General features: G+C 35.2%; 1 protein-coding gene across 1 annotated transcript; it reads right to left on the bottom strand.

Moving 5' to 3' along the window:
- Positions 1-267: 267 nt before the first annotated feature.
- Positions 268-7,329, bottom strand: LOC138851318 (zinc finger protein 84-like). Its single transcript, XM_070080336.1, has one exon. It carries the CDS (start codon positions 5,292-5,294, stop codon positions 4,338-4,340), a length of 957 nt encoding a protein of 318 aa, XP_069936437.1. The 5' UTR covers positions 5,295-7,329; the 3' UTR covers positions 268-4,337.
- Between the last annotated feature and the right edge of the window lie 3,723 nt (positions 7,330-11,052).

An 11,052-nucleotide genomic window follows, 5' to 3' on the forward strand; every position in this document is an offset into this window, starting at 1 on the left:
CGTCTGGACTTTCTTCATTTACATTTATTCCAATGCTGTCTAATTCCCACAATTTATGCACTGGCTCAACACCATCCTCTATGGAAAAATTATACTGGGGTATGATTTCATGAGTAAGACACACAGTTATGGTATTGGTAGTTTCCTCTAGTCATGCATTATTATTACGAGGAATCCTACCATACATTTCATGGCCTCCTGCAGTCTTTAAAAGGGTGACACCACATTTCTTTACCATACCCTTTACAAAGGAGGCATAATAGTCACTACCCATCAAAATATTTATTGGGCCTACAGAATCATCGCTTACACCAGAAGGTGCTAAATTTACATTATGTGAAAGTCTTTCTGTAGCTTTACCAAGCCCTACTGTAGATATTTTCTTTGGAAGTCTATCTACAATTACTGCATTAACACGTTTTTTCTCATTGCCCAACCTGACAGTTACATAAGCAGTGTCATACAATTGAGCTCTTTTATCTGAGAGAAAACCAGATAATTTTTAAGTTGTGGGATCTCCCATCTGTACTTTCATACCATCAAGACATTTACGTTTTATGAAAGTATGCTGGGATCCCTGGTCCAATAATGCATTTACACTTTTAGATTTATGCCTTTTATCATCAATTTTTACCTGTAACACAGGTAAGGCTACTTCAGCAAAACCATCATTATTAATATTAGCAGCAGTTTTTACATTAGCTACTGTTGTGTCAGGATTGTCAACATTATCATTATTATCAAAATTATCATATAGACCCTTACACATGACTATATGGTGTCTTCCTTTGTGACATTGATAACAGTTGTTTAATTTGGCATGACAATCCTTTACATTGTGATTACCTATACACCTCATACATCTGTCAAGTTCCTCCAATCTTTCAACTTTATCATTCCATGAATTGTATGCATTGCAATTCTTAGAAAAGACAATCTCATTCTTTGACTGGTTTCTTATTAACTGGGCTACTCTTAGGAGGGTACTCATTCTTCTTACCTTGTGGAGAATCATTTTTTCTGATTCCTGCTACTTGATATGCACCTATGCAACTCTTTTTAGGAAATGAATTTTGATTATTACCATTGGGATAATTTTTCCTTTTGTGAAACTTGACAGATACCTCAGGGTTATTATGTGTTGCATCTTTAAAATGAGTTGGTTGGCTGGTCTGCAACTGAACAATTAATTCTTGTAGACCTAGTCTTATTTCCTCCAGACCAAAATAACCCTTGTGATATTTGTTCGAGAGCCATTCAAGTGTTTTAAAGTTTAATTTATTCTGTACAATGGCACTCAATAACCAGTCTGATTCCTTCAGATTGTATTTATTACTTAAAGTTTCGAGAGTGCTCTCCAGTTTAACTCTAAACTGCTGTAAACCTTTGTAAGTGTGATCAGATTTTAAATTAACAATATTCACTAGATCCAACCTACTTTATTCTATATTACCAAAAGTGACCTTCAACAAGTCAACTGCTTCTTTGTAAGAATCATCTACATTTGGGAAAGGCTTGTATGAGTATGTGAGCATCTCCTCTTACCTGTCCTTTGAGGTAAAATAATTTAGTTACACAGGTTAGGTCACTTCTATCATGCACAGCTGCTTTAAAAATTGACCAAAATTCCTCCCAATTTTCACCAGGATTAAATACAGGTAAACATAATTCTGGGAGTTTTGGCAAAGACACATTATTTGTTGGAGCAGACTGATTAACTGCCTGGTTTACACATTTTAATTTATTCAAGGCCTGACTTTTACAAGAAAGAATCTTTTCCTCTAATTCACAATACTGATTAATCATAAGATCTACTTCAGTCTCATCTACACAGTTTACTAACAAATCTCCTTCATATTTGTTGTAATATAATTTGTATGAATCATATCTATTACTTAAAGCATCTATATATAATTTTAAATCATCAGTATTTACAGTTTCTTGATTCATTAATTCCAAACATTTATTATATACCCTGGTTACATGACCCTTTCTAACTTGCAATGATGCTTTCTTTACTCTATATTCCATATGTTTGTCTTCTATATTAATTTCCTCATTTTCAGCCATGATGCAATGTATTAAATTCAACTTTATTAATAACACTGATTACAACTTACAACACTGATACAACTTACCTTTGAATAAATCCTAGCTACTTGAGCTTAGCAATTACATGTAAGAAAACAAACTTCATATGTACATTAATACAAACAAACCTTTAGCCAGACTTGGCTTATCAAAATTAATTTATACAAATTAATAAATCCTTGCCAGAATTTGGCATAGCAAAATTAATATTATACACATTAATATAATTAGTTACACTTGGCTTATCAATTACACATACACTGATATAAATCTTGGCCAGAATTGTCTTATCAAATTAGTATTATACAAACCAATATAAACTTAGCCAGACTTGACTTATCCAAATTAATATTGTAATAATTATAATCCACAACACATTAAGTAAATTTGTGAATTTAACATCCACCTCCTTCTGTCATTTCACATATAATTAATAAGCAATTAACTAATTAATGACTTCACTAATTACCTCTGGTTCAAGAAGGACCAACAGGCAAATTAAATGTGAAAAATTGCATTTATCTGTATGTATCATTATGTACATAACAATAAATGAACATAGATAATTATTATTTATCAGTTAGACAAGTAGGAATTTGGGACACCTAGGTCGCAAAAATGTCCCCCTTCGATACCTACAACTGTCATATCCACAAGTTGCTCTGGACCTATTAATTAAATGAAATATACATACACCAGGAATGTTGGTAAATATATAAATTTGTGGACTGTATATTAAAAATAATAAATGGTTATAAATATACACAATTACATAACAGAATGAAAATATATCTTAATATCACTCACCAATTTGACTGGAGTTTAATGTGTATCATACTCAGAAAACCTCACTCTAACTAAATCTTTGAAAATAATGCTGGCCAGAATTATACACAAATCTAGAGAGCTTATCTGAGGTTCCTGGAGAGGTCTTGTTCAGTCGCCTGATATCTCAAGTTATGCAGGAATGCATATCCACCAATTTCGCCTCCTATTTGAGAGGTGTCAGCCCAATTTTAACCTCTAGAGCACGAAAAATTCTTCCCATTTCACCAACGTTCTAATACAAATTCAAACAAAATGGCGACTGTCTGTCCAGCCGCAGGTTTCCCATTTTCGATAACATACTTCTTTTAAAAATACAATATAGGGCATCTATTTACCTATAAATTACCGTATTTCCGAAAAATATATACAGTATTTTCCACACAATAGATACTACTCATCTCACCCTAGATTAAGATTACAACTATTTTAAGGTAAGTAATGAGTAAACTGTATATACATTTAACTGTATATACATATGTGTAGGTGGGGTGGCCTGGTATGGTAGCCCGGCTGACTACCATACATACCACGCTTGATTTCTTACAATAAATGCTACTTGTCTCACCCTAGATTAAGACTATAAACATTTAAGGTAAGTGAGTGCACTATGTGTGTATTGTAGTTTTTTATTGTTATTTGATGCCTAGTTCTATTGATAACTTAATATATGTTAGTGTAAACTTGTTATCTAGTATTTGTATACATGAGTGGGTGTGGGTGGGTGTGAGTTGGACCTGACTAGCTTGTACTGCTGGGTCTGGTGCAGTGCTCCATCCTTGAGTGAAGGTGACCAGACTGGGTGGGTCATTGGGCTAATCCAGGGAGGTCATTGGTCTAATCTGGGGGGGACATTGACCTGCGCTGCATGGGTCAGTAGGCCTGTTACAGTGTTCCTTCTTTCTTATGTTGTTATGTTCTTATAAGGAGAAACAAAGGGTGTTCCACTTGATGGCGATTTCTGCTTTACGGCGGTAGCCTGGAACCTAACCTGCCGTATAAGTGGGGCCCTACTGTATAAGATATTCTGAACATTAATACAACTTATCTCCTCTATGAACTTATATGATTTATTTTTTTATTATTTTTATTATCACACTGGCCGATTCCCACCAAGGCAGGGTGGCCCGAAAAAGAAAAACTTTCACCATCATTCACTCCATCACTGTCTTGCCAGAAGGGTGCTTTACACTACAGTTTTTAAACTGCAACATTAACACCCCTCCTTTATATGACAGACATTTCATTAACATATTTCACTCTTAACACTGTTATGGTATAACCCTTTTATATATTCTCATGAGTTCATAACTAAAATATTCCTTAAACATTAAACACTAACATGTTTTATCTCCGGAATGTACTCGTTTATGTCTCCCAAGATTGCTTTTTTGACTAAAGCATTTCAGACACTCAGAGCACTAATATGGTTTATCTCCTGTATGTACTTGCATATGTTTCACAACATTGTTTTTAAGACTAAAACATTTCAGACACTCTGAACACTGATATGGTTTATCTCTTGTATGTACTCGCATATGTTTCACAAGATAACTTTTTACACTAAAACATTTCAGACACTCTGAACATTCATATGGTTTATCTCCTGTATGTACTCGCATATGTTTCACAAGACTACCTTTTTCTTTAAAACATTTCAGACACTCTGAACATTCATATGGTTTATCTCCTGTATGCACTTGCATATGTCTCACAAGACTGCATTTTACACTAAAACATTTCAGACACTCTAAACATTGATATGGTTTATCGCCTGTATGTACTCTCATATGTGTCACAATATGTTCTTTTCCAGTAAAACATTTCAGACACTCTGAACATTGATAAGGTTTGTCTCCTGTATGTACTCTCATATGTTTCACAAGATATCCTTTTTTAGTAAAACATTTCAGACACTCTAAACACTGAAATGGTTTCTCTCCTGTATGTACTCTTACATGATTCACAAGATAGTCTTTTCTACTAAAACATTTCAGACACTCTGAACATTCATATGGTTTATCTCCTGTATGTACTTGCATATGTTTCACAAGATAACCTTTTGCACTAAAACATTTCAGACACTCTGAACAATGATAAGGTTTATCTCCTGTATGTACTCTCATATGTTTCACAAGACTACCTTTTTCTTTAAAACATTTCAGACACTCTGAACATTCATAAGGTTTATCTCCTGTATGTACTTGCATATGTCTCACAAGACTGCATTTTACACTAAAACATTTCAGACACTCTGAACATTGATATGGTTTATCTCCTGTATGTACTCTCATATGTGTCACAAGATGTTCTTTTCCAGTAAAACATTTCAGACACTCTGAACATTGATACTGTTTATGTTCTTTACCTTTTTCCATATTTTTTTTTATGTCATACAACGGTGGAATAGTTAATCTTCCTTAACCCGTAAATGGTCCAAACATATATACGTATACAGTATATGTTCACTACCGTACTGCCCCAAATTTTTTGAGAAAAAAAATTGTTGTTTTTTAATAGGAAAAAAGAGCATATGGTACCCAGGCATCCCCAATTATTTTAATATGGTGCACAGTGAGTGCTCACACCCATTCTCTCATGTCTAGGCGACTCAGGTTTATCATGGCAATGTTAAATGTATGACACATAAAATGTATATATACGTTTGGGGCACAAGCAGTAAAAACGTATATATACGTTTGGACCATTTATGGGTTAAGTACTTGCATGCTAATTTTATTATTTTTTTTTTAACTGTTTTCTGTTTTGGACACTGAACACATGGTTTTTCTTATGAACATATTACCATGTTAAGATTTATTTAGGCAAATCTTGTCCTACTTATGAAGCGCTAATAAAGTTTATATTGTGTGTTAAAAGACTATCATAATTTTTGTTTTGTGTTAAAATATTAATATATGTGCTTGAACACTGCAGATACACTCAACAACATTTTTTTATTTTCTCTTGTGTTTAATCATATTTTTCTGAAATATTTTTATTACAGAATTAAAGACTTGTATTTTTTAATTAACCCTATTAGAGTATACATCCCCAATCTGAAAATTCTATACAGGGTCCAAGAAAAAAAAAAAATTCCAATGAAATTGTAGATTCTTTTCTGAAGATAATAAATAAAAAAGTACAAATTTTGTTAAAAGAATTGACACAGTTATGCTCCTGTGAATTTCACTATGTCCATGATATTTATGCATCGGCAATTTTGCCCACTCTGAGTCCTGTTTTTGGCCAATTACATTGTTCCATTAGACCAAATCTTAGCTATTTCACTAGAATGTGTTCCATTTTATCTACTGAACACAAGAAATTGCCTGATCAACTGTTTCAGAAATTGGAAATTTGGCCAATTTCACACAAAGTTCAAAATATTCCAACTTCAAAATAGGGTCCAGAATAATCAATATAGGCATACATAGCACTAAAATAACATTTCCTCTATTTATTAGTTACATTTTCAGGATTTACAGACGAATTCCATTTTTATTTTTTTTCACGTAAAGAATTTTTATCCACACCAAAAAATAGAAGATTTACTGTTATGCAACACTGTAATAATTGTATAAATAATATCAGCACATTTGGGGGTGCACATTAGATCCACCAGCTGATATGATCTGTTTATTCTCGAACATCGGCAAAAACAGAACTTTTCCTCTACTTTGAGCTTGATTTCAAGGTATTTCCAGTGCTAAAACCAATCAAAATCATTTCTGTAATACATCATCCATTCTGTAAAATGACACCAAGAAAAAGTGAATTCTACCATATAAACCATATAAAAATACACTGAAAATTCCCTAGTTTAATTAAAAAACAATCGCATTTTTTTTCCCTCATGCACTGCGTGTTGCAGGATTTCATTTATATGGTGCACACTACCATATAGATGAATTCTCATATCTAGGCCCAGATTTACTGCTTACAGCTTATCTGAGTGAGCTGAGCTCATGACTTAGTACTACAACTTTTACCCTGGCTTAAAAGCTGTCGAACTACAAGACGGACCCTGAACTGGTTAACTGCAAGCATTTTTAGATAGAATTCCCAATATCAAAAGTAAAATTGGGTAATATTTAGCTAATTAACTTTCGTTTCTCTTTTTGGGCCACCTTGCCTTGGTGGAATATGGCCAGTGTGTTGAAAGAAGAAAGATTTAGCTAATTAAAAATTCACAAGAATAACAGATGTTGCCTTTCTTGAAGTACTGAAGATATAGTGTTTTGCAAGACACAACCTGGTAGTCTTTCACAAAATACTTCTGCAATATCAGTTGTTGTTCAAGACACTTACACTGGTGCTTCTTGAAGTACTGAAGATACAGTGTCTGGCAAGACACAGCCTGGTGGTCTTCCACAAAATACTTCTGCAATAGAAATATGAGTCAGTATAGTACAATATTCCACAATTATCAACACAACATACGGAACAAGAAAAGATTTTTTTCTATTATCACATGTTTCACTAAATGAAATTGTCACTTTTAACCCATTCACTGTCAGTCCCATGATACAGTATTAGGGCTTAGAAGCTAGTGTCGGTCCTGTAATACTACTCCAAAATTCTAGTGGCTTCCAATCTTGCAGGAGATAGCTGGTAGGCCTACATATGAGAAAAGGGGTGTGAGTGGTCAGTATGCATAGCATAAAAAAAAATCCAACAGCACAGGGTGCATGAGACAAAAAAAAACTGGGACCATGTTTTGGTTTAAGCAAGCCAGTTTGCAGTGTATTTTTGTATGATATTTATGGTTGTATTCTCATTTTTCTTTGTATCATTTCAAAGAATGGGAGACATATTACAGAAATAGAGAAGATTTTTGAATGGTTAACAGACAAAAAGTAGCTTGAAAGTGACCTCAAATTACTGAAAGTGTTCGATTTTTGACGATGTTCAGGAATAAACAAATCATGTCACACATCCACTACACATCAATTGGCGAGTGCAATATGCTTTCACAAATGCACTGATATTATTTATATTATTTTTTACAATAATGCAGTAGTTTTCATAACATTAAATTTTCTATTTTTTGTGTGAATAAAAATTCAATATGGAAAGCAAATGTAATTAATATAAAAGGGACCTGGAGACATGACTAATGAACAGACAAAATGTTATTTTAGTGCTAGGTATGACTGCATTGTTTATTATGAGCCCAATTTTGAAATACTGGCCTTTCTTGAATTTTGTATGAAATTGGCAAAATTACCAATTTCTCATCACTTTATTGGGTAGAAGAAAAGTAGTTTTAATGAAACTGCTATGAGTTTGGCCAAAAAGAACAATGGATTAACATTATACTCAAATAAAGCTTAAACTGACAAGGGTCAAGCTGCATTGATATTCAGAAAATTGTGCCCGAGATATATAAACAGCTAGGTGGAGAGGGGATCAGAGGTGAGGGCTGGAAGGGACACTATGGGCTATTTGTCAAAATTTGTATAGTAAAGCAGTTGCTGACAAAAAGTAAAAGCGTGATTGTAAGTCAAAGGCTGTGCCATCTGTAAGAAGGGAAGATAAGGTAAGAGCGACAGGGCAGTGGTGTCGGTGGAGGTAACAACTGCAAATTTGCTTGTAAACCAGACAATCCACAAGAAAGTGAAGAACTGAAGTAGGGACCTGACAAGCATTGCTGAGAGGGATTGGGTGTCATTTCATGAGATACCAGTAGGCATCAAATTAACCCTCTCAGGGTCAGAAATTTAAAAGAAAAAAAATAATTTTTTCTTACGAAATGATAGAGAGTCTTTTCCTGATCATAATGACACTGAAAGCGTGAAATTTGATGGAAAACTTATGGAATTATGTTCTCACGAAGTTAGTGGTCTCGACAATGATTATGCATCGGCAATTTCGCCCACTTTGAGCCCTATTTTTGGCCAATTCTAATGTTCCAGTCGAAAAAATCATAACTATTTCATTAGAACTCCATTTTTTCCATCGAATGAGTACAAGAAACCACCCATTTACTGATTTCAACTATCCAATAAAGTGAACAGAAATTGGCAATTTTTCCAATTACACACAAATTTCAAAAAGATGCCAATTTACAAATAGGGTCCAAAATAAACAAGACAGACATTCCATGCACTAAAATAACATTTCCTCTGTTCATTAGTCACGCCCCCCAGGTCTCTCTTACATTTCTTTTGCTTTCCCCTTTGAATTTTTATTTTTTTATTATTAACACACTAGCCGATTCCCACCAAGGCAGGGTGGCCCGAAAAAAAAAGCTTCCACCATCATTCACTCAATCACTGTCTTGCCAGAGGGGTGCTTTACACTACAGTTTATAAAACTGCAACATTAACACCCCTCCTTAAGAGTGCAGGCACTGTACTTCCCAAATCCAGGACTCAATCTGGCCCGCCAGTTTCTCTGAATCCCTTCATAAATGTTACTTTGCTCACACTTCAACAGCACATCAAGCATTAAAAACCATTTGTCTCCATTTAAATATGCTCACACATGCTCGCTGGAAGTCCAAGCACCTCGCACACAAAACCTCCTTTACCCCCTCCCTCCAACCTTTCCTAGGCTGACCCCTACCCCGCCTTCCTTCCACTACAGACTGATACACTTTCTAAGTCATTCTGTTTCATTCCATTCTCTCTACATGTCCAAACCACCTCAGCAACCTTCCTCAGCCTTCTGAACAACAGTTTTGGCAATCCCACACCTCCTCCTAACTTCCAAACTACGAATTCTCTGCATTATATTCACACCACACATTGTCCTCAGACATGACATCTCCACTGCCTCCAGCCTTCTCCTCACTGCAACATTCATCACTCATACTTCACACCCATATAAGAGCATTGGTAAAACTATACATTCCCCTCTTTGCTTCCAAGGACGAAGTGCACCACTCACCCTTTTCCTCTCATCAATTCTATGAATCACCTCATCTTTCATAGACCCATCGACTGACACGTCCACTCCCAAATATCAGAATACATTCACCTCCTCCATACTCTCTCTCTCCAATCTGATATCCAATCTTTCATCACCTAATCTTTTTGTTATCCTCATAACATTACTCTTTCCTGCATTCACTTAAAATTTTCTTTTTTAAAAAACCCTACCAAATTCATCCACCAGCTTCTGCAACTTCTCTTCAGAATCAACCAAGAGCATAGTGTCATTAGCAAAGAGCAACTGTGAAAGCTCCCACTTTATGTGTGATTCTTTATCTTTTAACTCCACGCCTCTTGCCAAGACCCTCGCATTTACTTCTCTTACAACCCCATCTATACATACATATATTGAACAACCACGGTGACATCACACATCCTTGTCTAAGGCCTCCTTTTACTGGGAAATAATCTCCTTCTTTCCTACATACTCTAACTTGAGCCTCACTATCCTCATAAAAACTCTTCACTGCTTTCAATAACCTACCTCCTATACCATACACTTGCAACATCTGCCACATTGCCCCCCCATCCACCCTATTATATGCCTTTTCCAAATCCATAAATGCCACAAAAACCTCTTTAGCCTTGTCTAAATACTGTTCACTTATATGCTTCACTGTAAACACCTGGTCCACACACCCCCTACCTTTCCTAAAGCCTCCTTGTTCATCTGCTATCCTATTCTCAGTCTTACTCTTAATTCTTTCAATAATAACTCTACCATACACTTTACCAGGTATACCCAACAGACTTAACCCCCCTACAGTTTTTGCACTCTCTTTTGTCCCCTTTGCCTTTATACAAAGGAACTATGCATGCTCTCTGCCAATCCCTAGGTACCTTACCCTCTTCCATACATTTATTAAATAATAGCACCAACCACTCCAAAACTATATTCCCACCTGCTTTTAACATTTCTATCTTTATGCCATCAATCCCAGCTGCCTTACCCCCTTTCATTTTATCTACTGCCTCACGAACTTCACCCACACTCACAACTGGCTATTCCTCACTCCTACAAGATGTTATTCCTCCTTGCCCTATACACGAAATCACGGCTTCCCTATCTTCATCAACATTTAACAATTCCTCAAAATATTTCCTCCATCTTCCCGATACCTCTAACTCTCCATTTAATAACTCTCCTCTCCTATTTTTAACTGACAACTCCATTTGTTCTCTAGGTTTCCTTAACTTG

Source organism: Cherax quadricarinatus, unplaced genomic scaffold (assembly GCF_038502225.1).
Source record: "Cherax quadricarinatus isolate ZL_2023a unplaced genomic scaffold, ASM3850222v1 Contig330, whole genome shotgun sequence".
Lineage (NCBI taxonomy): Eukaryota > Metazoa > Arthropoda > Malacostraca > Decapoda > Parastacidae > Cherax > Cherax quadricarinatus.

Bases quoted from the DNA above. Each gene is read 5' to 3' on its own strand.
- LOC138851318 (XM_070080336.1), bottom strand. From the start codon at position 5,294: ATGGAAAAAGGTAAAGAACATAAACAGTATCAATGTTCAGAGTGTCTG.